The sequence below is a fragment of the Micromesistius poutassou genome, assembly GCF_964030765.1.
Source record: "Micromesistius poutassou genome assembly, chromosome: 1".
Taxonomy (NCBI): Eukaryota; Metazoa; Chordata; class Actinopteri; order Gadiformes; family Gadidae; genus Micromesistius; species Micromesistius poutassou.
In genome coordinates this window covers 8,040,679-8,067,124 of record NC_140271.1, presented here as the reverse complement: position 1 = coordinate 8,067,124, position 26,446 = coordinate 8,040,679, and the positions used below count along the sequence as shown (strand labels likewise).

The window sequence follows — 26,446 nt, the reverse complement described above, 5'->3', positions numbered from 1 at the left end:
ATATGCAAGAAGGCCTAGACACTAAGCTTTAAACTTATTGAGGTTGAAACTAAACTAAACAGTATTTTGTAAAGCTATTAACGGTATTAATGGTAATGTGTATTGGTTTGAATACATATTTAGCATATAATTAGTAAGTAGTAACACACACACACACACACACACACACACACACACACACACACACACACACACACACACACACACACACACACACACACACATTTCCTCAATTTCATCCAATGCAATAATGACCAACAGGTCCCGCAAGGGAAGTATTAAGAAGGAAGTGGGAGGGGACGTTCAGACTTCCCCACTTCTTGTCGCTGAGGGTTGGCAACATGAAACAACTCGTGAGATCCATGACAATCACACCCTTTCAGTCTTCAGAAATGAGCTTGATGTTGTGGATTTCCCTCATTCTCACCTACTTCCCTGTAGCAGGTAAGAGTGCTGCTCATCCTGCTTTAGAGTCTCATCCCCACTAGATGGAGGGGGAAAGATTGAGGTCTTACTATATTTATAAAAAAGCTTTAAACCATTTTAACTCAGTTACTCTACTAAAACTCATCTCTCTCCGGTCTTCCATTATGTTGACAGTAAGTGTCCATGGACTCCCCACAGGCAGCTCTCAGAAAGGTTGCTTATCCTTGTTGCCGCCGAGTGGGGTGATCTGGAAGGAGACAGGGAATTCCGCCTCCATCCACTGCAACGTTGACTTACAATGTAAAGAGGGGACCCCCGAAGTCCTGTGGTTTGTGTTTGACGCGAAAAGCCATCTCGAGCTGCGCATGTCTCAAGTGTCAAAGTATACCATCGAAGCGGAGACCCTAACCATTAACTCGCTCAGCCCAAATGACAGTGGCAACTACCTCTGTGCAGTACGGAGGAAGATTATTCCCTTACAAGTGGTGATGGGTACAGTCACTACTCTTGTTGTGAGAGGTAAGAGTATCCACAATATTTACATGTATAGTCATTTAGAAAACCCTGTTGTCCAAAGCGACTTTTTGAGTGAATTTTAGATACGTAGTTGTGAAGAAGCAGGTTGAGGATTGAGGCAGCTTAACCAAGGACGACTTAAGTTAGACCACGGGCATTGGGGCTCAAACCCAGACAATTTCCAGCTGGGAGTCAAACACCTTAGCCAAAAGACATTTCACGAGTAGAGACCACGCCTTCAACAGTGTGTTAATTGAGTCAGTTTATAGATTATGAACGTCGTAGCCAGGTAGTGGGAGGATGAGAACTCAGTGAAGTTTAGCCTGGACTCGGGAGCCCCAGGTTGGACGTCTGGTGGCCTGCGCTCAATGTATGGATCCACATTCTAGACCTGGAGAATGAGATAGTAGGGAGGAGACGGGGAGGTGATGGTTGCGAGTGAAGAACACTACAAGAAACATGTGGATAAATGAAGGTTTAAATAAAGGTGATCATTGGTAGGTAGGTGGGGGAACAGGAATGGTCTTTATACCAAACTTAGGTTTACTGAACTCCATATATCCTGCTCCTCAGCTAATGTGGGCTAAATTTACTTGTAGTGGGAATTATCTGCTGCTGAGTTTTGAGCAATGTTTGCTGTTGTTGTCCTGTGCTTTCAGGGGAAGTCATGCAAAAGGTCTGGCACATCCTGCTGTGGCTGCTCTTCACCCTGTTGGCCATTTACAACCTTGTATTAATAATCATCATCTTCCGCAAGAAGGTCATTGTTTGTTTATTTCACGTTTCCACTTCATAAGCCACAGACCATCAAACTCTTAACAATGCATTGATTTTTTTATATTTCTATCTACATTTTAGGCAGGTTCTCACCGGCATTCTTCTATAGGAAAGTGTGAGTCGCCTAAAAAGGTAAGTTAAACGTGTGGTATCTTGTGTGTCGTGTTTATTCTGGACTATAGAGCAATCCTGATACAATCAGACTCAAAGGTAAGTCCATTGGTGGAGACTGAGGAAGAAAAACTATGGCTGTGGTTGATCATTATTTTTCCTTTATGAGACTCTTTCCTTCCTCAATCTTCAAAGTTCCTTGATGTTAAGGGAATGCTTGTTATGAACAGACATATAACCCTAACCCTAAGCTTAACATATATTGTTTGTTATTCATGTCTTATAGAGTTCCTCAACAACAAGACTGCAGTTCCGTTGTGTGGTGGAAGAGTTGTACAACAGAAGGAACTTGCACGGCAAACGATCAGATGAAGGCATCAGAGAAGAGCCGCCAGGCAAGGTGAGAAATGTCCTACCCACCGATGTTACATCAAGATGGTGTCTTATTTTGAAAGAAATTAGCTATATTCTCGTCAGACCATCCTGATGGACTGTAAAGAGCTTTTACATCACACAATGCATCATGGATTTTGTTTTGTTTTGTTGGTGATACTCCTCCATTGCGTGAGGACTGAAGAGAGTTGTATTATGTTACTGGAAAATCCTAAAGCAACATCAAAAAATACTGTAACCTAAAGAAAACTTTGTTTGCCGCAACTCGCACGAGAAACATTGTGGCAACAACCATGCATTAAAAATAATTTCACAATTAATTACTAAACAATTAACCACATTTTTTTGACAGGCATCCAATGATGACATCTATCAAAATGTCAAAGCATCAAACCCGACCAACCTGAGGAAATGAATTATGCATAAAGGTGACACCAAAACCCCAAACAAGTTATGCATTGGTCTTCATTAAAGTAAATGAAGGGAAATAGAGTGTTATGTACAATCAATCACATATCAATATGCATATTTAAAGGGGTGTAACAGAATCTAGGATGTTTTTTGTTTGTGTCAGACAGGCCGTCGAGCTTTGAAAAGCATTTTCTGTAAGGGTGGAACGGTTAAATAATGACATTAACTCTTTGTCCCCAAATGACATCCTTTATTGTTTTTGTTTCACAATCAATTACGTCAGCACAGTCCACAGATCCAGTCAAGATGTGCTCAAACTATTGGTGCAGCATTTTATATTATTGTATATTCATTTAGTTTCATACATTTTTGTTAATAAACAAATACATAGTCAAATTTTGTATGGCGATCGTTTGATTTGATTTACAAAAAGACACAAAAAACAAGTATACAAAAGCAAACCAAATCACATTCTCTCTTATTCACAAAAAACTTAAAATCGAAATACGTACACCTACTACATTGTAGTAGATATATGTATAACAAAAGATAGGCACAGATCGGCACCAGAGCTTTGAAGAACATAGATCACAGTCAGTCTAATTTCAACAGGGCTGGTAATAGAGATCCAAGTTCCCTTTGTTACGACAGAAAAAACCCCACAGTAAACTACAAAGATCCCTTGTCCTCTAAATGCTACATTACATTTACTTTAGATACAACTGTAAACTAGTTGTCTTAGGTCAAACTGCGGCTGAAGTTAACCGTCGATGTACTTTGTGTCGACTGTGTGACTGTTGCGGATGGAGAATGGTCTCCAGGCCAGGGCTTGTGTTGTGGAGATTATCAGGGGGATCAAACACACGAGGTAGAACATGACGCTGTGCAGGCTCTCCGCGGCTCTGGAAGTAAGAAGAGAGCAGACGTGATTATAAAGGCTTCAGCATTATAATGAGTCAGTGTTATTTACACATGTATCTATCCATCTATTTTTCTTAATTATAAAATTATTTTTTTAATACTTGCGGCTTGCTCTCGGACCGGTTATATGTAAAGATTGAGAAAGTTGTACAGACAGACAAGCCGACTATTGTACAGACAAGATAGACAAGATAAACCAAACAGATAAGACCAAGACCTGTTTTGCAAGTCACAAACATAGCACAGAGTGGACATTCCGTTAAAAACGGTAACTCCCTTAGAAAGAGGAAATGACATATTCAGTAGGCTTTCTTGTGCAATATCTTTGTGTTCTTACTCTGGGTTGGAGGTCTTGGTGATAACCTTCAGGTCCTCATAGTTAAACTGGTTGAGGATGGTCACCACGAGCATAGGGGCGAGAGACTGGGCGGGTTTGGTGAACAAAGCATTGGTTCCAAACACCATAGACGAGAGAGGAGAGCTGCAGATGGGAGTGGGGAAAATAAATAATCTTTAGCAGTATATAATATACAGTATACATCATGTCAGATAGCAACAATGTCAATGGATGACCACAAACATTATTTGAACTTTACATTTGGGATTACAAGACTGGATTCTTTGAAAATTGCTGCATTGTTCCAATTAACATTATGAATGATGAGTTTCCATGTACGATCAAAACGTGTGCGCACACGCATCATTACCTGCGTTTATACTTCTGTAGGTCTGAGTCGATGATGTCAGCCAAAGGCAAGTTGAACACACTGAAGGCTGCCTGTATTAAAACCCTGTTGAGCATAAACAAATACATTGAGTACATAAAAAGATACACAGAGCAAAAACATAGCAGAAATACATGGATGAATACACATGATAGGCATATTGACAACCTACACACACATTGAGTACACATCAATTTGACTGTGGTCCAATTAAATGGGGCCTTAACAAAACATCTGTTGCCTCTATGTAAACTCATGGGAACAATCAGCACTAATTCAAAGTAAAGACGGGACTCCCGACTGTATAACAAGCGTTCTAACGACAATGTCCTACATGTTGACGGTGAGAAAGACTGCCAGGACGTAGTGGTGTTGGGGGCCGAGGGCCAGCATCACCATGGCCATGGCCGCCTCTACATAGAAGGTGTACAGAATCATCTTGTAGTACCCAAGATCAAGGAGCAGCTTCTGGCTGCTCAGCACTAGGATCTGGAGAGAAAAGAGGTAGTGTTAATTGATTTTACACACATGACAAAGAAATCAATGATCTCTTGAATGTGTCATTTCCCAGGACCACAAAAATCGAGAGAAGAGCTACGGAGATAATGAAACACAAACTCATCCCCAAATAGTAGTAGTGTTAATAAGATAATAGGCGGCAGTCCCAAGATTTTATCAGGGGTAACAGCTGAGTGCTGTTGGATTTTTGTGGGGTCCATGGCATGGATGCAACAAAATATCCATCCCACTGTCCAGTTTTTCCAAAGTTTCCCCAAACTCATTTGAGGTCAACTGATATGCATATTTGGTCAGAGACTCTTAATCTACAGATATGTGATGATCTGTTTTGATGCAAAACAATCCTGTATATAAAACAGTCCCCCAAATGATTCATGGCCACAATGGAAACAGCATTGTGCGATGTGCAAATATTTGCTGGGACATTGACATAATGGGCAGATGTTGATCGAGTGATAAGGAATGGTATGGAAGCAGAAGCAGAAGTACTTTGGAAGAAGTTGGGGGTCGCAGAGGTTACCTGTGGACATATGAATCCAGCGCCGTACATCACGCTCTTCGCCAGCGGCGGGAGCACATTTAGTGGAATGAGGTGCTCGGTGAATATCATGGTGAAGTTATTGAAAAACGCCAACATGAACACCTGGAAGAAGTTCATGAGCACAAACAGCTGAAAGTTGCGGTCGGACAGGATCTGGCATGTCATGGAGACCACCGAGGCGAACGAGAGAGCCGGTTGGCCAGATGCTTTGTCGTCACCAGGTTCTGTTGTCGACGACGACGGCGACGAGCCCTTGTTGTCAAAGCGGCTCTCGCTGTGGAAGCCGGTGTAGAGCATGCAGCCGCAGCTCAGCACCGCCACCACAACCGCAGCGCTCTGGAATGCCGAGTAGTCCTCCATGTTCCTGGAATAGAGGCCACAGAACAGCACGCTGGAGGAGCCAAACAGAGATGCCACCTGGGGTCAGACAGGAGAGGAGGATGGAAGATAGAAGAGGTGGATCCTTTGAATGATGTGGTTGTTCTCTCTTACAATCCAATAATCAACTATACATACATACATACATACATACATACATACATACATACATACATACAGTACATAGCGGGGCATGATAGTAGTGTGGCTAAGGTGTTTGGTGTGCTCCAATTAAAGATGCCTGCATCCATTCCTAATGACATGCATCTGAACTAAATGTCTGTTTCTTTGGATACAGTTCAATGTCTAATTATTAATTGGTATCCATGTATGTACAAATATGTCAAACATTTGTTAAGTTGTTCACCTGGTTGTACTTGATGAGTCTCAAGCGGCTCTGATGGTGGCCGGATATCTCGGCGAACAGGGCACATTGGGACAGCAGCACAAATGTCAGCATGCCGTCGAATGCACACAACGCCACCGTAAGATGCAGGCCACACATCCAGTCGCCAGGGCTGTACACTCGCCATGGATACCAGGCCAGCAGAAAGGCGAGGGAGTAGAGCGGGGCACCATACAGGATGGCGAGGCGGCGGCGTGAGCAGCATTGCACTCTGGCGTTGTCCTGGAGGTAACCGAAGAGAGGGTCGTTCACCGCGTTCCAGATCATGTACACGACCTGATGGACGACAGGAAGGAAATGAAAAAATAAAATAAATTAAATCGTGGCCAGGTCAAGCAGCATAAATCATCAATCAAAAAAGTGACAACAAAAACAGACAGGAAACATACGTAGTGCCCTTTATATATTCCCTTTAGGTCTTCCAGTCCACTGATTAGTTAGGAGTAAGATACAAAGGCTATGACCAAAAACTCTTTAGGGCCATATCCTTCAGGGTTGGTATATTGTTCTGAGCATAACATGTTTCCGTAAAAAACAACAACCTTGAAATGTTAGCCTATTAATAAAATACAGAGACAGTGATTTAGTTTATCCATGTATACCAGTTATATATTGTGCTGTATATTAAGGACACATTATTTTATTAATTATTATTATTTTAATGAACATACATAGCAAATAGCATATTCTTATATGAATATCATCCAGAGACATACTGATTTTGTTTGTCCTTTTAAACAAGTTATATATTATATACATTAAGGACAGGCTACACATCACAGCAAATATTCTAATTAAGAACATATGTTTACACGAATAAAATACAGAGACATACTTGTGACTGATGGAAGGCACCCTCTGATATTTTGTACTTATTGAGAAAGAGTTTGACATAGTAGAAGCTGAATATGCTGTTCATCATGCCAGCTCCGAGGGTCGTCATGGAGAAGGCCATGGCTGCAGGGTTGGCCCCGAGTTGTATCAGGTGTCGCATGACGTTAATTCCTCCGCCGTAGGTGCGCGCACCTGAGCGGGGTATCTCTGATGCCATGTTAGGTGGTTAAATGTCATACGTCCCGCACATTCATTGTAACCTATTAGTAAAGAATGTATACGTTACTATTTTGCACAGTTGATCTTTAAAAGCGTCACCATTGATTATTGAAAGATTTAACTGTGGATACAGCACTAGGCCTACCTAGATCTAGGCCTACCTGTGGATACATTTGCATAGTAGCGTTAAGTCCTGCATGGGATGCAGTCATTACGTTGCTAAAAAATCCCCCCTTCGCGTAACCGCTTTATTACTTTAACAGTTTGAAGTAATATAATCGATCATTTGCAACAGCGTTTTAGTGATTTTATTTACCTTTGTAGAAAATACTTTCACCAAATAATTCTTTGCAGATCCTGTTGAATGTATGCGGAAATGGGATGTGCACGGCTTCAAGTTGTCAACACAGATTCTATTGGACAAGGGAATATGTTGGCCCCGCCCAGTTATTATCAATTGGTCAATCATCGTTCTATCCTCGCTGACGTCAAATGGAGTTGAAATCCACTTCGGGTGTCTATCCTGTTTAAGCGTTTGTCTGCCACGTTGCGGGAGATGCCTGGAGATGTAGTATGCAGGCAACTACTTTCTTTGGGAAATGCTATACATAGCCTACAAATCTATATTTGTATGGCCACTAGTTTTATTATGGTCGGAGGCATCCTCGAAAGTTCTCTCCGAAAATGTTAACAGATATGATAGTAGAAGAAGAATTTGAGAAGGATGAAGAGCCTTGGTATGGAAGGCAGGACCTCGAACATGGTAAGGAACCTTGGGCGGTCGCGCCCTACAGCCAATTGTTATCATAATAACGGGTTGGAGTTATAACAATATACCATCTGATTGGTGTAGCAATTGATTCAATAGTCTACAAATGTCAACATTGTATCCTACCCGCTGCTCCTTTTGAAATGTCGTCTAAAGTTGCATGCCAGTAATGTTAAACATCATGCGTAATAATAATAATAATAATAATAATAATAATAATAATAATAATAATAGATATCTAACAATGAAAGATTTAATTACGTTGTAAACATTGAAATTTAGCATACTCTTGTGATAGTCACACTTTGTATTCATGAGAACTCACTGATGACCCGTGAGAGTTATCTTCTTCCCCCTCCCCCCATTTCCCCTAGGCAGTTATTTATCATGTTGGTACTATTGTTTTGACCGGTTGGCATTATGTTATTATAGAGTCATAGTGCTTTATTGACGATCGTTTGATCTCGTTCTCATGTTTTCTTATGAGAATTACATGAATTAATTATTTCTTACGTGTCTCCGTGTGTTTTCATAGATCTCCAATTGGCAGCCCAACTGGGCAAGACCTTACTGGACAGGAACCATGAGCTGGAACAATCTCTGCGTGAAATGTATGCAACCAACGGCGAACAGCTTCAGGAGATAGAGGTGACGAATACTGTCTTGTTGTTGTTGTTGTTGTTGTTGTTGTTGTTGTTGTTTTGGCAGCCTAGAGTGATGCCTAATCAACATTCAAAGGATCTGTTAACTTCTCTGGTCAACTCATATTAATAACCTTCATTTTTATACTGGCACCTGGCAGTTTGTTCTTCAACCTTGAACATGTATTTAAACCTACTTCACCACATTGTATTGGATGAAGAGTATTGCATTGAAAGATCCATGGTAGACTACCATTCTCTGTCATGGTAGCAATTCCTTTACGAATGATTCACTACCATAACAGAAAATGATAAAATATGTCTTTCAATGTCTATTTCTTTACCTTGTTAAGTTAAACGAGTAAAAAAGAGACATTAAACACAGAATGACATTCTGTGTTTGTCGCCAATCATGCCAGTTATTACTTGGCGCAAGAGAAGATTGCATAACCTTTTGTCTCGGGTGACCGAACAAACAACCATCTATAAATTACATGGTTAGCAAAGTCCTGAATATGAACCAATCTGTAGGGCTGTTATGCAAATCCACATTGCTCAAGCGTATTAATCCGTGTTCTAGCTTGTGGTTTACCATAAGAGGATAGAGCTGAAACCTATGTGTACGCCTTCTAACCAGTTTCCATTAGTAGCATGCAAACTACGTGCAACAGTCATAATTAACCATTATTTATTTTCATTCATTGTGCAGTCTCTACAGCCTATTTCGGACTATTAATCTCTTGGTTGCAAGACAAGCCATTCGTCATAGTGTCATAGAGATAATAGCCTTAATATGCAGAAAGTGGGCCGGTGGCTTCAGGAGAGATTGAGTTTAATAGGATTATCTACAACAGTCTGACCCCTATCTAGCATTCAGCCTTAACCTATACTGTAAAGGTCAGAATAAGTGCCTACCCTTGCTGATACACACACCTAGATGGCTGCCAATCATTGGTTTAAATTTAGTTTTGTAGCTCTTTAGACTACTGGACTAGTTTATGAAATAGTCATCATTTTGAGGGACTTGACTTGACCTATTTTAAGTCATCTCTCTCACATTTTTCACCTGCTTACAACATCACTGTGGTGACGTTGTTTAGGATTACGCTTTTCCCCAGTTCTACCGATCTACATTAAAGTCCCTTTATATTGAGAATGTTATTTTTACCAACATCCAACTTTTTTCCATCGTAAACCTCAGCTTCAACTTCTGAAGTTTCTGAATTTCACATTTGTACTATTAACTTTGAATATGAACTTGATGCCTCCATTTCTCATGCAGCTAATTTTATCACACGTAATATTACGTTAATACTTTTTCATTTTAATATTAATTTCGAGAGAGGACTTATAAAGCTACGGATAAAATCTTCCCATTGGGAAAAATCGATCATATGATCATATGTGATTCACTGTGGTTGGATGTTAAATACTAATATTTAACATCCAATACTACAAATCTACTACAAAGCTTATCAAGAGTATCAAGCAGAGCTATAGGGTGAACTACAGTACTTCTGAAGAGCCTTTGTAGGCTAGGCCATAAAGTGGTTGAAATGCTACACCCATGTACATTCACAACCCTATAGTCCATAATGCCCCAGCATTAAAGACCAAACAACTCCATATTTTTTGCAGTTAACAAACTACATTTGTTGAGTTTAAAATTGATTGGTACCGATATCAGATTTTTATAGACTGTGGAGCACTTTGCAACCTGCTTATAAAGGACCGCTAAACTTGATGACTGAACTTATTTACTCCTCTCTTCTCCCCTATGGGCGTGAGAATTTGGCATCAACACCTGATTTTGGTTTTGTGGTGCACTTCGTAACCTACTTAAAAAGGAACTCTCCCCCTCCGACAGTACCTGAGTAAGCAGGTGGAGCTCCTGCGCCAGACGAACGAACAGCATGCTAAGGTGTACGAGCAGCTGGACCTCGTGGCCAGGGACCTTGAGCACAGCAACCAGAGGCTGGTGACAGACAACCGCCTGGCCCAGCACAGGATCAACAGGTCTGGATCAAAACCTGGCATGGTGCAGCCCTGTGTTTACCTCAAACAGTGTTTCCCTCAGCACTGTATGGTTACGGCATTAACAACACTAGGGCCCCGCCTTGACTACCAATGTATTGAAAAATTAATATATATATATACGTATATATATATTTATTTTTTTATTTTTTATTATTACTATGCATAAACAAAGTACAAAACTCACAAAAAGAAAGAAAACGTACTTCCATCAGGTACAAAAAATATAGATAAATAATGCATTGGTAATATTTGATATTTGCTTTTTGAATGGAATTGAAACGGCAGCATCTGATGGTTGTATATACAGCCACGCAGGATAGCATGCGCGAATGCTTCTTGTCAGCTGTGCCACAATTAAGAAGATCTATTTGTATTCAAATAAACAGTTGTTTATTTCATTAGTGTGGATTGGCATCTTTGAGCAAAATACCCCAAAAATGTTCACAAAGATTTTTGCAGAGCCTCCTTACTCTGGGCAGCGACCACCTTAACTAAGACATTTCCTTGGGGAAACACTGCCTCATAGTAACTATTTAAACCTGCACTATGGACGTTTTTTTCTATTGGCTTCCTTTAGTGCACTGAGTTTAAGCTACTTATATAGCTCTTCAATTTTAGTGATGTCTTTTGTTACACAGATGTGTATTGTCTTTTGATACGCAGGTTTATTCATTTGTGTTTGTAGAGATGTTCATTTTCAATTGGATTGTCTATATTAAAGTCCTAATTGTGTCATTATTAATAGCGTGCCGATGTGTGCGCTGCCATAATGAATACAAATAAAATTATGCTTTAGAAGATTACCATTCTACCGATCTACCATTCTACTCATGTATTTACTCTTCAATTAAATTCAATACACTACAAAATGCATTGCAAGTATGTTGTGCTTCGAGATCCTCAAGCGCTAACTGCATACCACCACCACTGCTGTTGTTTCAGCCTCACTGACACGGTAGAAGGGCTCCAGGGCCACATGGAGGACCTGCACACCCAGATGGAGGAGCTGCAGGCGGCCCAGGTCGAGCGCGCCAAGAGGCAGTTGGCCGACCCCAGACGCACCCTAGGGGCCCAGAGTGTGTCCTGTCTGAAGGAGCTGTACAACCTGCACCAAGAGAGGTGTGTGTGTGTGTGTGTGTGTGTGTGTGTGTGTGTGTGTGTGTGTGTGTGTGTGTGTGTGTGTGTGTGTGTGTGTGTGTGTGTGTGTGTGTGTGTGTGTGTGTGTGTGTGTGTGTGTGTTCAGATCAGGTATGAGTGCAAGTATCAGGGTAAAAAGGAACTATTCTCAGGAAGGAAGTTAAAACAATGTGAAGCGATTACCCCAGGAAGTTTATTTCAGTTGTGAGCGTTTCATACTGGAGCACTGGATTCTTCTATGTAAACAGAGTTCTGTTTATCCCTGCCTACTAACACAGAGCCACTTAGTCCTACCCAAGGCCTTTGGATAATCCTCAGAGTGAATGCTTGCGTAACAACAATAACTACGTTCTTCAAAATGTAAAACACACATTCTTGTACAAAAATGTGTGTTTTACATTTTGTTACATAACTTTAAGGTTAGGTTCTATATATATTCTAATCTTCACAGTTTTCATAGAAAAAGATTCTTGAGCTTGTCATGTATATGTTATTTGACCTGTACACTGACTATAGGATATTCAAAAGGCTGCAAACACCCATATATTAATTTATCAAGCTAAAATTATACAGAAATGGAATGAATATAATATCATTATTTGTATTGTATTTCCGCTCTACAAATAATACCAATGTAATGGCTGTCATCTGTCATCACATGCCACCAATGACATCAAATAAACTGCATCTGCAGCCCGGTTGTTCCATCCCAAATAGTTTCATCGTGGAGGTCTGATTCTAGCTCTTTTTACATCTATGCAGATCCAGGTCCAACAGTGAGTGGCACTCCGATTGGCCCTGGTCCTCCCCCTCTCCACCACCATGGAGAAGGGACTCTCTGTTGGACGCGGACCCCGGGGTGGAGCGGGCCGCGCTGCAGCGCTCCATCCAGACCCTGAAGAGCCAGATGAGTGCGGAGCGGAGCCGGCGAGAGGCGGCCGAGCGGGAGACGGAGGTGACCGCCGGGGAGAAGGGGGCGCTGGAGGAGCAGCTGGCCCAGCTGGAGGGCTGCCAGGCCAGGCAGGTGGAGCTGGAGGCAGAGGTGGAGGAGATGCGACTGCTGTGGAGGTCGGAACGCGCATGCAGGTGAGGACTTCCAGGGATGTGTATGTGTCACAAGGATGGGGTGGGTTAGTGATGAGGATGATTAATCTTGTTGTTGGCGTGAGAATCGTAGAATCAACTTCCCAAGCAAACGTTTTCTTTTACTTTATTTATGGTAACCATCTTGTCTCTCTGCAGTGCCCGCCTCCTGCCAGACACGGTCTTCTTCTCCTTGGTGGAGGACAAGCCCAGCCAGGGGAGGAATGATGACGGGGAGGTGCAGGAGGAGGAGAAAGCGAGAGAGAAGGAGGAGGATCAGGAGAAGGAGTTGCAGCGAGCCAAGCTAGGTCGTCCGAGGTGCAGCAGTGACAGCTTCCTGAGCGGAGCGCTGGCGGAGGAGCTTCGCCGTAGACACGACCAGATGTGTATCCGGCGGGCGGAGGCTGTGAAGCAGAGGGGCGTGTCTCTGCTGAACGAGGTGGACGCCCAGTACAGTGCTCTGCAGGTATACTCATACTGGGGTTGTTTAAGCCAATACCAGTGTTTTCTCACCTCATAGTGGTGTCGTCTCACCGCATACTGGGGTTGTTTAACCCCATACCAGTGTTTTTATCACTACATACTGGTGTTGTCTAGCCTCATACCGGTGTTGTCTGACCTCATACTGGTCTTGTCTAGTCTCATACTGGTGTTGTCTCACCTCATAGTGGTGTCTAACTGCATGCTGGTTTTGTCTATTCTCATACTTGTGTTGTCTCAACGCATACTGGTGTTATCTTACCTCATACTTGTGTTGTCTAACCCCAAACTTGCTGCCATAAACCTTCATGCAGTCGAGAAGATGGGGTGGTTCATATTTTACCTGCAAGAAGAAAAGACTGAAAAAGTCAATCAGTGATTTTATCATTAGTTACACATGATTTCAAATAATCCTTAACAAAAGTCGTGAAGTGACAAAGCTATATTGCCGAGGTTTAATAACTAAGCAGTGTTGATCCGTTATTTCTTTTATCATTATTGTGATCCTTATATCCTTATAACATTCCCTAACCAACATATACTTTGTATACTTTATCAATGCAGTATACTGTTACTGCATGAAAGCAACCTAACAATAACCAGGAGTCATAAGTTAGGAAGCTGCTCGATATATATTTGATTCACATTTAGCATCACATAATGTGTTTCCTAGGTGAAGTATGAGGAGCTCCTGCAGCGATGCCAGCAGGGGGGCTCGCTGGGGATGCTCAGCCACAAGGCGATGCAGACGCCACAGGTGGGGGGCCCCGGGGCCTGCCATCCTCCCCCAGACCTCCCTCCATCAGGGCAAGCTATCGTTCCGGAGAACGGCCCGCCAGCTGAGTACAAGGTCCTCTTCGCAGAGATCTTCTCCCGAATCCAGAAGACCAAGGAGGACCTGAGTGAGAACCACCGGAGGGCCCCAGCTGAAGGGCCCTGCCCTCGTCCTCTGTTCTGATGGACGGCTCCTCGAACGCACGATTCTCGTACACGTTTCAGGGGGACTCGCCACTTTTTACTGTTGTAAAAAGTGTTTTGGTTAAAGGATAACATGCAGTGTCCATTGTTTCAGAGATCTCCCAAAAATGTCCCCCAAGCACCGATTGTACTGTGTATGTAGATATGCACATCATCCATGTTGATGGATGTGAGATGTTGGGCAATCCTTCCATTCTACCATTTTATATAGTGTTTTTTTGGCACACACTTGAAATGATCCTTGAATATTGATCCATGCTGTCTCCTCAGATGGTAAACACCTCAATTGTTTAGGTCATCCCATACTTCCTTCCACCAGATATGTATTATTAGCAATATTGAATCAATGCATTGATAGAGGGGAGTTGAGCAGTATTTTTTAGTTCTGCAAAAGCTTGAAATTCCTCTTACGGTAGGAATTTAAAATCGATAAGTATTATATTCCAGTATTTGAGCTTATGCTGCATAGTTCAATGAACAGTGTATCAAGGCCACTTGTTCACGTTGATGCTTATTACATGCAGGTTTTTTCATAATGAAAACCATAATACCATAGACTGGAATGAATAGAGGGCTTTGTACAGTTAAGAGTTTGGACTACTGAAGTGGTTGGGTAACTATCAAAGGGAGACTAGTGGTCTCTTTTTCTCAGCAATACAAGTAACAAGTGTTAGAATGCATTGGCTGACAAACGATTTCTTAATTGGTCACAAGGTGGATTTGATAACAGAAATACTAACTCTTGATTGTTCTATTTGTTTTGACACTGTATGCTATAGTTATTGCATCTTCCAAAAATATATAGTCCAGTGCCAATAGATACTACTTTTTTTTTTTAAATTGTCAAACTATTTATTTATTGTTTTCGATGATTTTATTGACTTTTCAAGATGTCACTGTGTACCTGATCTTTAATGTGATTATTATTTCTCAATACAGACTTCAAAATACTTTGAAGCTCTAAATTTGACCAATACTAAATAGCTTTCAGTTGTATTTATTGATATTCGGCAATAAGTAATTCTTTAATTCCTTATGTGTCTTACAGTCACTCCTAACAAATTAAATTATTGTTTTTTCAACAGCGTTTTATTCTCAAATGTTTAGAGGCCAATTAGTAATAAAAAATTGTAACTAAATAAAGTATATTTTTGTATGATTATTGTTCATAAGACTAACACTACTGTAATTATCCCTACCTGGTGGGATAAACATTGAATCGACACCCTAAATCAATTTATTTATCTTTTATCTCAAATAAATCTTATATATCATAGATAAGTGTTGCTGTACTTTGGCATTGGTTGTATCTATTCGGAAATGCTATTTATACTTCTTTTTTTATTAATAACCTATGCACTTTCAATTTAGTAGGATTATGGCATCCTGTGGTAGGTGCTTCAGAAAATGCTGTAAGCTTTTCTAGTATTTACTGTCGACTAAGTTTAGAGATTGTTATTGCTGGTGATCAGTATTTTAACATGCATTTTGTGCAGTAGCCTATAACTGCGTAAATAACTTTGTTGTTGGGCTTGATGTGGCTGAAGGTATTGCTGCTTCTAAGGTACTGTTCAATAATTAAAGCGCTTATATGCAAACGCCTCTACCTTTTTCGTTTGTCCCTCAGTGTAGAAATACAGTAAGTTTAATAAAGACATTGACATATTAACAATAATGTGTCGTTTTGATTCACAATTTCTTATAAATAATGTACTCTTTTTAACGTAGAAAACACTTAAATAGGCACCAAACAGTGCTTCATTATGATAATTTTGTCAAAGTTTCCTAATTGTAATTCAACAGATTGAATTTCATCTGGGCAAAAGTATTGTTTGGTACTGTACTGTGCACACACACCTCATCATCAAGCTTTCTCAGTATCTCCTTCAGGTCCTTGCCAAACTCTGTTTTTCGGGAGCGGTACAAACTCAGCAGTAGGGGCGCATATTTTTCTACAGCAGCTCTGAATATTCCGAGTAGATCTTTGTTTGTAATACAGAAAAACTCCTCACAAATCTGTAAAATGCAGGAAAAAACAAATATGTACAGAGGAATAGTCTGTAAATTGGGAGAATTTGTAACCGGTCAAAAATTGTCTATAGCCATTATCATTTTTAAAAGCATTTACAGCCTCTCCAGGTTGTAGTGGGTGCCTGCTTGCGTGAATGAACGTGCGTGCACGTGTGTTCGTGCGTGTGTGTATTACGAGCATATGCGATTTCAAAGTGACAAACAAAAACTCAAAGCCGATGCATGCATCCAAACTATTAATTCAAAACCAAATCCAAAAAAAAAAAAAAATCAAAAACAGCGTTGCTTATTCGCTTCAAACACTTTTTTTTTTTTTTTTTTTTGAGAATTAATACGGCGCGGTAAAGTATTTAAAGCGAATAAGGGACGCTGTTTTTGTTGTTTATTTGGTTTTGAACGAAGTTTTGGACGCATGCATCGGCTTTGAGTTTGTTACTTTGAAATCGCGCACACACACACACACGCACACGCTACAACCAGCCCGAGTGATGCCGCAGCGCGTTGACTAGTCCGTCCTGAGGCGTCCATAGGCTTTATGGTTTGTGTGTTTGAAAGCCGTGACACTCCTTTACCAGTTGGCCTGAAATACTCGACTTGATTCGGAGCACTCACCTGCCTCAGCCATTTTTCATATCAAAGCAGTGAAGGCGGGGGGGGGGGGAAGAGAGAAAGAGGATAGCAGATTAAGCAGCAGGGCGCGCACAGCGCAGACTTGTGCGGAGGTGAATTTACAGTGAGCCGTTCGGAGAACAAAAATAAATAGGCGGTCGACTGACCGCGGCACTAGTCTCAATGTGCTACGACCAACAACTCCAAGGACCGAGCTGGTGGTCTGATCACGTGCCAAGTGCATGATGCCTGTAGTGCTAAGGCGAACTCACCGACGAGAAACTGTGTCAATTTCCAATGGATAGTATAGGTATAGGATAGGTTCCGCCGCCGGCCATAGGCCCGGTCAGGAATCTAGCTAAGATCTGCTAAGATCTGAATGGCCCGGTGGTTGGGGACCGCTGGTGTAGCCTATCTATGGGCAATTAAAATGCATGAAAAGGCCATGCTGTATGGATAACGCGAACACATTGGGTACCTACATCTAATAGAAAAGTATTCATCGAACCGCAGGCCTTGACTAGGCTAGTCTATGTTATGATATTTTAGTCCAGGAAAGGCCGCCGAGACAGGATCGCTTTTAACTCACTTTATTTGGTTAAGGTTTTGGTCTATTGTCTATCGTCTATGAAACAAAAGGAGAGGAATGGTATATAACACGCGCGGAGCGTATCTCTAAGCTTGGCATCTAGGATACGCCGCCGAGATATTCTGCCCGCCTCTGTTCAGCTGTTGCTTTTTATAAACAGGTAAAAGTAAACTTCTTCTACGGCTCTAAAAACTTGCTCACTTCGGATGCGTCCTTCGAAGGATGCAGCCTTCGTAGACCGCGAAGGCTGCATCGAAGGCCGAACGAGCGTTGTGGAATGGGACGGTCTAGCCTACGGAGCATTTCCGGATTGCGCAACCAGCCGTTAACGTGCTTTACCTTGCGTGACCACGCGCCGCTCCTGTCTCCTAGCAACCCTGACAGCTGCGGTTCAAACCGGACAGTGGAGGAGATATATGGAGCCAGAAATTATCATTTTATTGGTTATGTTTTATCTTTTATTGGAGGAGTGGGAGAAGATTCACCGCCGGAGCCGGCGGGTGAAGAGGAAGAGAGGACGTTGGCTTAACGTTAATTAGTTTAACGTTATATGTCTAGCGTTAATGTAATTGAACTTTGACAATAAAGTTACATATTTAAAATGGTCCCAACCTTACTTTTATATAAAAAAATGTTTTACGTAGTTTTGTCATTAAATATGTATTCGCTGCAGCTGCTGCTTCCGCTCTCTCCGCGCCATTTCTGAAAAAATATCCAACGCGCAATGAATGTTGGGATACGTGGGGCCGTGAAGGATGCATCCGATGCGTCCTTCAAATCCGGGAAACGAAGGCTGCATATCTCGGCCGCATTCGAAGGACCCTTCGAAATGGGACAGCACTTGACGCGCCGCTGTGACGTATGCGGTCTTCAAATGCGTCCTTCGAAGGATGCAACCCCTGAATTGGGACACGGCCTTCCTCTGTGTGCCCGTTGCTGCCCCTATGTGTAAATGTTGTAACTTTGTTAAATGTGTTCAGTACTGCCCTCTGAGGTTGTGTTAGAGTATTACTGCCTAATTTGTTAAATGTGCTCAGTACTGCCCTCTGAGGTTGTGTGAGAGTATCACTGCCTAATTTGTCAAATGTGCTCAGTGCTGCCCTCTGGCGATTGTGAGGGGAAATTACCTCTAAACTATGCTCGGTGCTGCTTTATGTGGCTATGTGAGAGTATTACAGCTAAAATGTATCACAAGGGAATATTACAACTAAAATATGTCACATCTACATAAAAAAGAGTTCTAATTAAACAACTTGCGATACGAGAGTCCATGGTTGCACAACGATAATAACAAATTAAGTGAACAAATGAATGATATAGTTGGTTGCATGGTTGAAACTTTTGAACAACTCTTTAATAAGGTGACCAGATTTCTGAGACAAAATCTGGAGACATTTTGGGTTCAGCGGTGTAAAAACCTCCAAACATGTAGTGTTTTTGTCATATGTAACCGGGTGGTTATTGGCTGTATAAATGTATATATTGTATTTCCCTTCTGTGTCTTTTAGTTATGTTGCAGCAGGTCTGGCGATTGCAGCAGGTGTGTGTCACGCCCCTTACCGGCACCTGTAGTGCAGCCGCGTCATGGGCTGCTAATGCAGACCTGTTCATATAGTCCCGTGGTTGTTCAGTCTCTCTCCTCTGCCAAGTATGTGCCATGTGTTCGCTCTCTAGGTTGGCGTGTATGCCGTGATGGTGTGTGTGTGTGTGTGTCCCCTTCCGGTTAGCCACCGCTAGCTTCTGACGGCTTCATTATTTATTGGTGCAGGCTACAGCCCGCCATGCAGCCTGCCTGGCGTTAGGTTGCTGTTGTTGCCCTGCCTTGCCTCTTGCCTTTATCTCCACGTTTTGTTTCTTTTTGTTGCCTTGCTCATAGTTGCTCTGCCCTCGTCAGTTAGACGCTCGTTTTAAAGTAGTGTACTGTAGTTTAAGACTGACTGACCGCGACTCCTTAGTGGGGGGGTGGGAAGTAGCACAGCTTTGAGGACCTGCAAAAGTTATGCATGTAGCATTATGGGTTTTGTTTTCTTTTGTGTTGATTTGAGTTTGTTTGATATTTTGTTTGGTTTCTTTTCTTTGTTTGCTGTGCAGGACCTCAGCTTAGTTATCTCCTCAGTCTCAACTTAAGCTGAGTCTGTGGTACAGATTAATATTGTGCTCTTTGGAAATAAAAATAACTATAATTGTTTTTACAGAAGATAAGTAACTTAAATAAATTAATGTTCCCATTTGTGACTAAATAAAACTTGTTAAACTTTCTATAAACCGTGCCTGTATTCATTTGTGTACCGACCTGTGCTCTGAGAAAGTAAAGTTTGAAAAAGAGTAAATTCTTTAGGTGCAAGTCCTAAAGTGGCGTTGTTGGTGTAACTCCCTAGATCATCCTTTCGTTTATCGCCCCCACCACACATAGAAAAACTAAAACGGGGACACTGCCCTTACCATTCACAAAGCAGTTTCTCTCACTCTAAATCCAAAATTGCAAAGGAATTGATTAATAATTATGTTTTTTTTAAGTAGTAAATTCTAGCTGAGATCAAGAACATCCTTAAAATCACTTAATCACTTAATTTAATACAATGGTCTTTACAAAAACCAACACACACACACACACACACACACACACACACCTCCCCCAAGCACACACAGAATTGCTACAGTTGGGACACAACATGCAAAACAGCTGTGTCTGTCAGACAAACAGATCTGTGATCATACACACACATCGTAGATAATACACATCAATTCAACATTAAATAACATATACAGCATGATAAATAGTAACACTTACAAGAACACCTTTGGTTTGCCAATCGTATTCAATCAATGATATTCCTGCTGTGTTTACACCATAGCTGGCTGAATAGATGCACGAATGCCATGAAAGTACGGCGTAGGTAGGCTACCTGTAGCCTCTCGCGAAGGGAAGAAGATAGTTCTACTGCGCAGCTATTATATGTGCATTCTAGAGGGGCTTGTTCTGGCTGCATTAGCTTGTGGCTGTGCGAGCAGTAGATACGGTGCGCACATGTCTTTTGGTCAACATTTTAGTTTTTTCATTTTTTCCTTTATTACAATTTCGGATCTTTCAGTCACAATGAAAACCGGGGACATTTCCGGGGACAGCATTTCCGTCTGGTCACCCTATGTTAATATGAATAGCCTACTAATGATTAACTAAGTAATACAATTTAATATACTCAATTAAAACAGAAATTTAATATTAATTACAGTTAATACTACAACTTATATAAAATAATGATTAGCTCAAACTATATTATTATTTCGATTTGCGCTAATATTAGTTAAACCGCTATATAGTATATAGCTATATGTTTAATTTTAAAAATCCTCAACATCGCCGTGTTGTGGTAGCGTGGCCGAGTGGTCTAAGGCGCTGGATTTAGGCTCCAGTCATTTCGATGGCGTGGGTTCGAATCCCACCGCTGCCAGATTTTTTCAGGACACAAAATTAACATCGTCGAATAGAAAATTGGACAAAACGTCATTAACCGATAACCATTATATAATAACTCCCACAATCAACCGGCATTGGAAGGAAGCTTATATCTCTCTAACACACTATACTGAACAGCTGATTGTAGATTGTATATCATACCATACTATGCTAATAAAAAAAAAAAAAATCATAATAGCTTTACCAAAATACATTTTCTATGACATATACGTATACCTTGCATTCTGTACAATATCATTTTTTCTACATTGAAGCTCCCAGATTAAGATAATCCTGAGGTTTTGTTATTTAATTTTGGGTACATGAGACATATGCAAATATCACTATTGAATTATATTATACATTGTTTATCACTGTTGCACGCATATCACATAAAAAAAACACATAGCGAGTGAAGCATTCAAAATATAGCATTTAATATGTTTATTGATATTAATATTTTATTACTGTTATCGGCATAGCATTTTCACTTAAAAATATTCAAATTCAAGCAAATCCATATAGATTTATAAATGGTTTCAATCATATTGAAACATGCATCAATAACAACATCAGAACAAGCCATGATTTTGAGATGCAAAGGCCCAATCTGATCACAACAAATCACAAACAGCAGCTCATCATTCCAAAAGATGAAGTCAACATACTGCCACTGACATCAAGTCCTTCTACCTACTCCCTGAAATAAATGGACACTAAATAACGGATCCCTCCTGCCGCAACTCCAAATGTAATGAATCCCCTTATTCGGCATGTTAAATTCAAATGGATTACACTGATGCCATGTTTCCTCTATAGAGAGACATATGTTGGCCATTGAACATGTTGTATTTATCGATTGGTGTTGGTGGTTGTCATTGCTACAGTAGAATCAGCACCAAGCTGAGACCCAACATGAGGAGGAGGAGGACGAAGGTGTGAGATGAGGCGGGGAACATCCAGCGGAGGCTGAGGCCCCAGGGGTCGGAGGTCAGCGTCTGGGACCTGACGTAGTGCTCCACGGACTCCACCAGGTCATGCTGCTTGGGGCAGAAGCCCAGCTCTCTGCGGGCCTTGTCGATCTTGAAGGTGTGGCTCACAGCGACGTTCCTCACCTGGCATCAGGTGAGATATTTGGACCTGGATTAGCTGAGGGATATCAGGTGCCACAATTCGTGCTGAAAACATGGATTAACTCGATCGATTCGATCGATTTTTAGATTGTCCATTCGCAGGTAGTAAGTCATTTAAATTTTGATTGATTGATTGATTGATTGTTTTAGATAATTGTTTAAAAAAATCACACATTTTTTTAAAGCTTCAGTTTTTTTCTTTACTTTGGTTTCGAGGATGAGTAGTTGTTGTTCTTAACTGCATAAAAGGCAGTAACACAATGAAAGACTAATATAGATCGATTAATCTAAAGAGAATAATTGTTAGTTGCAGCCCTGGTCCCATTTATCAATCAAACCTCCCATTGACAATAGAGATTGGTCATTTTGGACCAAAATAATTACCTAAGAATGTTACCCTTTACATGCATTTCAACGTCTTCAACCCTTACATCATAAAAGGGTTATTTAATCTTTAGCACTAAATAATTCTAGACAACAAAAGACCCCTCTACAAGCACATACCACCTTCAATTTCATTAATTTAATGAATTTGTAATCCATGGGCCTTCAGCTCAGAAATGCCCTCACGTCACCTTGCAGCATCTCCGTCGTCAGGCCTTGTATCTCCTTACTGTCTCAGGATTGGGTGACTGAATGGAAAGTTAACATACTGGCGGAAGCCTGTGGACAGGCCAGACACTCAAGGACACAGGTAACGCTGGGGCGGGACATTGGCCTGTCTGACTGGCTTGGGCATATGTTACCCACCTTCTGTCCTGTCTGTCTTAGATTTACTAGTTTGTTTGCCCTTCCGGGGAGACGAGCATAAGTTCGAGCCTGAATTCAAATTTGGCAGATAAAGTCGGTTGCACGCCAAAGTTGTTGAAGTCCCTTCGTGTCCGTACACAAGCTTCCCGTTGTGGCCCAAGCAAGTTTATATTTTATTCATGGGGCAAACAGTGATATCCTAGCAAACAGCCAGGAGATGTCTTAGAGAACGCATTGCACATGGTTCAGACCAGCAGTCCCAGCTATAGTTTCCCAACTCATCACACATTCATGAAGCCCTCCGAGGATCTATCGCCAACCGGGTCCCTTTAATATGGCCTTGTTAGGGTGTTTAGAAATGTTACCGTTAATGTTCTAGTCAAGCTACACTACAGGCGTGTCATACCACCCCTCTCCCGATACCTCATGTATCTGTATCTCCATGATGGCTAGGAAAGGCAGTATTTCATTTGCTGAGACCAACAAACCACCACCAAACAATCATAAACAGTTACTCCCTATCTATCCATAGTTTAATTGGGTTTAGAATTCTGCATAATTAATGGATAAGGGGGGAGAGTCTGGCCTTTGGAAGAGGAAAGCTGTGAGACTGAGGGTAACGCTCCGATCAGTATTTTTGGGCCCGATATCCGATTACCGATCACCAAAACCGTGATCTGCCGATTGCTCATCACTGCCAATCACAGAATGGCAGGGGAATGGGAATCTTCCATATCTTTTCTCTATAATCTGGATAGGTGGCAAGCACCAGTTTCTGTTCCAATAGACTCTTTATTTTTTCTCTTTGGATCCCCCATGACTGAAACATCAAAGCCTCCGCAGAATGTGATATGTCACAGTGTTTCCCACAGACCAGGTAGCAATGTGTGGCGGATTTGTTGACGGGGGGGGGGGCATTATCGTTAATAGAAAATGCGGATCATTTTCTTTCTCGTGTGTCTCGTTTTTCGCCCGTGCCTAAAACCGCCACTGCTTAAAATGCTAAAGCCCAGTTCAGACCAAAGATTAGCGACGCAACTGCTTGCAACTCGCAACTCCTTGCGACTCCTTGCGACGAGACGGGCTGAGACGTTCTAAAAACTGGGCAGTTCACACTGCTGCACCGGGCGGCGATTAGTTTTATTTTGGTTGAGAGTAGGCTAGAGTTGCTGTGTTTCGCCATTCTCCACTACTTCTGCATTGTAGTAATTCGCTGGAGCTTAGTTTGTTTAGATCCCGCTAGTTGGATACATTGCATTCTTTCGTAGTGGCGACTTCTCGACTGCAAGGGAAGCTCGGCTTCACCTAAAATTTCGAAAATTAAATGGTCAGATATATACTGTTGTTAACATTTCATTGATTAAAAATGTGTTAGAACACGTCCATCTCGAAGACGAGTCCGTTCAGAATCAGCTGCTTATCGCAGGTCGACTGACTCGATTTCCTTCTCATACACTTACGTGTTGAATTTGCGTGTGTTTAGACAGATGGGCGTGCACACACACACGCGCACCAAGCATCACCCGCATTCATTCATTCTTTTAAACACTCACTCGCGGTAAAACTAGCCTATGTTTTCTCACGATCAAATACTCTTCAATCCTAAAAGTAATGGGCTTGTACACGATGTCTGGGTCAAGAACATATGTGTTTGCTGTACGGTGTTTGCAGATGCATTGATTTAAAAGTAGGCCTACAACTTACCGCTGTATCAGCTGTTCTTTCCCAAATCATTTAACCAATCATTTACCCTAAAACTGGAATATACTTTGCTCGAATGTATTATTGTTATTATTATTTTAACGCATGGCATAGCCTACTATACTTCATTCATGTTCATTCATGCAGCCCTATGGAAAAAAAAATATTTCCACAATCCACACGCTATTTCTATGCAGTTTCACACGTATGCATAATCTTTGACATCATAATATTTAACATGCAAGTGTAGTGGTGCCTGGTTGCTGCGGGGGAAGATCAGCTTTGCGCCGGGTGCAAACTAGCAACGACACATGCGTCGGTGTAGAAAGTCAATTGCGCCGGGCGCAAGATAGGGCCCTTCTTCTGTTTGGCGCACATGGCTAATTTGCATACGCGCACAGGACTGTCGGAATGGGAACATGTCGGACTGGCAGCATTACGGGGGCGCGATTACGGGCTGGCGGAGTTACATTTAAAAAACGCGTTCAAGTAAAAAGAAAAAAGAAAAGCGGAATCAATTTGTTGGCGCTCGTTGTTCAATCTGTGGCGCAGCGCCACACATTGGCCTATGTGTGGGAAACACATATACGGTACTGAAATGTGCCTGCGCGCATACTGCTGTCATTACGTACTGAAATGTGCCTGGCCATACTGAGCTATGCAAGTTCTCAGTAAACGACACTGAACGTTAAACTGCCTAGTAGGAGACATTGCTCTTTGATTTCCTTATATTTTAAATAAAATGTTCAATCCAAAAAATAAATAAAAGAGTCGTGCAAGTAATTCACCTCAAGTGATCAGCTTTTTTGATCTGCGCTTTTGGGGTTCTCCGATCAAACTATTTTCAGCCAATATCAGCCGATCATGATCGGCCTCCGATCAATTGCAGCATCTCATCTAAACTCTTCAGTTCCACTCACACTCGTGCCCTCAGACACACATGCATGCATGCATGCACAGATGCACACAAAGATGTGCACATGTGGGCACCCATACCCACACAACTACACAGACACATGCACGCTAACACACACACACACACACACACACACACACACACACACACACACACACATGCATAGACAGACAGACACAGACACACATTGGTTTTGAATGAGTGTATTCACCTCATTTCTTGTGAAGAGAAGTGGGGTTTCAGCGATTGGTCTCAGAGCTATATGTAGGTATTCCAGTATGGTGGCTGAGAGGGGGGAAATACACATGTAAGTCTTACAGTTTTGCTAATAACAAAAGAATATATATAAAAAAAAAAAAATGAATTTACTAACTTAACACTTAACTAAAAAGACAATCAGACACACAGGCAAACAAACAAGGTCATCAAGAAAGCAGTTACCTATCCAATAGACCAGTGAAACTGGCAGGTGTACCATCGGCCTTCTGTGACCAAACATTTTATACTGCAACGACAACAGGGCAGATACATGTCATAAAACAAAATGACCACCCCTCAATACAACGAAACTGATAAGGTTTGATAGCAGCTTCATTGATTATGTATGGTGTTTGATCTCAAGCCAAAAGGTATTAAGTTGGATCATCAAGGTCAGCAGTCTGCATCCTGATATCCAACAGATCATGACCCACCTGTCCCTCAATGACCTGTGTCTGAATTCACTGTGAGCCACTTTGGTAAAAGCATCTTATCAATGACAAAATAGTAGGAGTGAATAGTTACTTACCAATGGATTAAGCCATTCAAACACATTGACTGACACTCCGTCGTTAATAAAATAGGCCTGGCCACTCTGAAAGAGGAAAAAAAAATCAAGTCCATTAAAAGTGGGAAATACAAACACACACACACACACAAACACAGCTCACTCCAACCTTGCATTCTTCTCAGGGTAATA

General features: G+C 41.5%; 3 protein-coding genes and 1 non-coding gene across 4 annotated transcripts; 3 read left to right on the top strand and 1 right to left on the bottom strand.

The window, feature by feature from the left end:
• Positions 1-320: 320 nt before the first annotated feature.
• LOC311384407 (immunoglobulin superfamily member 6) lies at positions 321-2,714 on the top strand. The gene is made up of 6 exons (XM_084488657.1): positions 321-444; positions 601-945; positions 1,602-1,702; positions 1,801-1,851; positions 2,117-2,230; positions 2,576-2,714. The coding sequence occupies exons 1-6, from the start codon at positions 342-344 to the stop codon at positions 2,636-2,638; spliced, it is 777 nt and encodes a 258-aa protein (XP_084344783.1). The 5' UTR covers positions 321-341; the 3' UTR covers positions 2,639-2,714.
• A 669-nt stretch (positions 2,715-3,383) lies between these two features.
• On the bottom strand, positions 3,384-7,595 carry mfsd13al (major facilitator superfamily domain containing 13a-like). The gene is made up of 8 exons (XM_084488656.1): positions 7,494-7,595; positions 6,960-7,218; positions 6,086-6,400; positions 5,320-5,757; positions 4,615-4,769; positions 4,263-4,346; positions 3,893-4,036; positions 3,384-3,536 (listed from the first exon to the last, which is right to left on the bottom strand). Exons 2-8 carry the CDS (start codon positions 7,173-7,175, stop codon positions 3,395-3,397), a joined length of 1,494 nt encoding a protein of 497 aa, XP_084344782.1. The 5' UTR covers positions 7,176-7,218; positions 7,494-7,595; the 3' UTR covers positions 3,384-3,394.
• Positions 7,596-7,735: 140 nt separating this feature from the next.
• cdr2a (cerebellar degeneration-related protein 2a) lies at positions 7,736-15,699 on the top strand. The gene is made up of 7 exons (XM_084488357.1): positions 7,736-7,940; positions 8,482-8,594; positions 10,455-10,603; positions 11,567-11,743; positions 12,524-12,847; positions 13,004-13,310; positions 13,998-15,699. The coding sequence occupies exons 1-7, from the start codon at positions 7,862-7,864 to the stop codon at positions 14,280-14,282; spliced, it is 1,434 nt and encodes a 477-aa protein (XP_084344483.1). The 5' UTR covers positions 7,736-7,861; the 3' UTR covers positions 14,283-15,699.
• A 5,202-nt stretch (positions 15,700-20,901) lies between these two features.
• On the top strand, positions 20,902-20,983 carry AC3HAE_007824 (transfer RNA leucine (anticodon UAG)). Its single transcript has one exon. It is a non-coding gene; the product is annotated as a tRNA-Leu (tRNA).
• The last annotated feature ends 5,463 nt before the right edge of the window (positions 20,984-26,446 follow it).

Bases quoted from the DNA above. Each gene is read 5' to 3' on its own strand.
- LOC311384407 (XM_084488657.1), top strand. From the start codon at position 342: ATGAAACAACTCGTGAGATCCATGACAATCACACCCTTTCAGTCTTCA. The intron at 946-1,601 runs GTAAGAGTATCC...CTGTGCTTTCAG, and splicing joins CACTACTCTTGTTGTGAGAG to GGGAAGTCATGCAAAAGGTC. The intron at 2,231-2,575 runs GTGAGAAATGTC...TTTTTTTGACAG, and splicing joins GAGAAGAGCCGCCAGGCAAG to GCATCCAATGATGACATCTA.
- cdr2a (XM_084488357.1), top strand. From the start codon at position 7,862: ATGTTAACAGATATGATAGTAGAAGAAGAATTTGAGAAGGATGAAGAG. The intron at 8,595-10,454 runs GTGACGAATACT...CCCCTCCGACAG, and splicing joins AACAGCTTCAGGAGATAGAG to TACCTGAGTAAGCAGGTGGA. The intron at 13,311-13,997 runs GTATACTCATAC...TGTGTTTCCTAG, and splicing joins CCCAGTACAGTGCTCTGCAG to GTGAAGTATGAGGAGCTCCT.
- mfsd13al (XM_084488656.1), bottom strand. From the start codon at position 7,175: ATGGCATCAGAGATACCCCGCTCAGGTGCGCGCACCTACGGCGGAGGA. The intron at 4,037-4,262 runs GTAATGATGCGT...TCCCATCTGCAG, and splicing joins CTACAGAAGTATAAACGCAG to CTCTCCTCTCTCGTCTATGG. The intron at 3,537-3,892 runs GTAAGAACACAA...TCTTACTTCCAG, and splicing joins ACCAAGACCTCCAACCCAGA to AGCCGCGGAGAGCCTGCACA.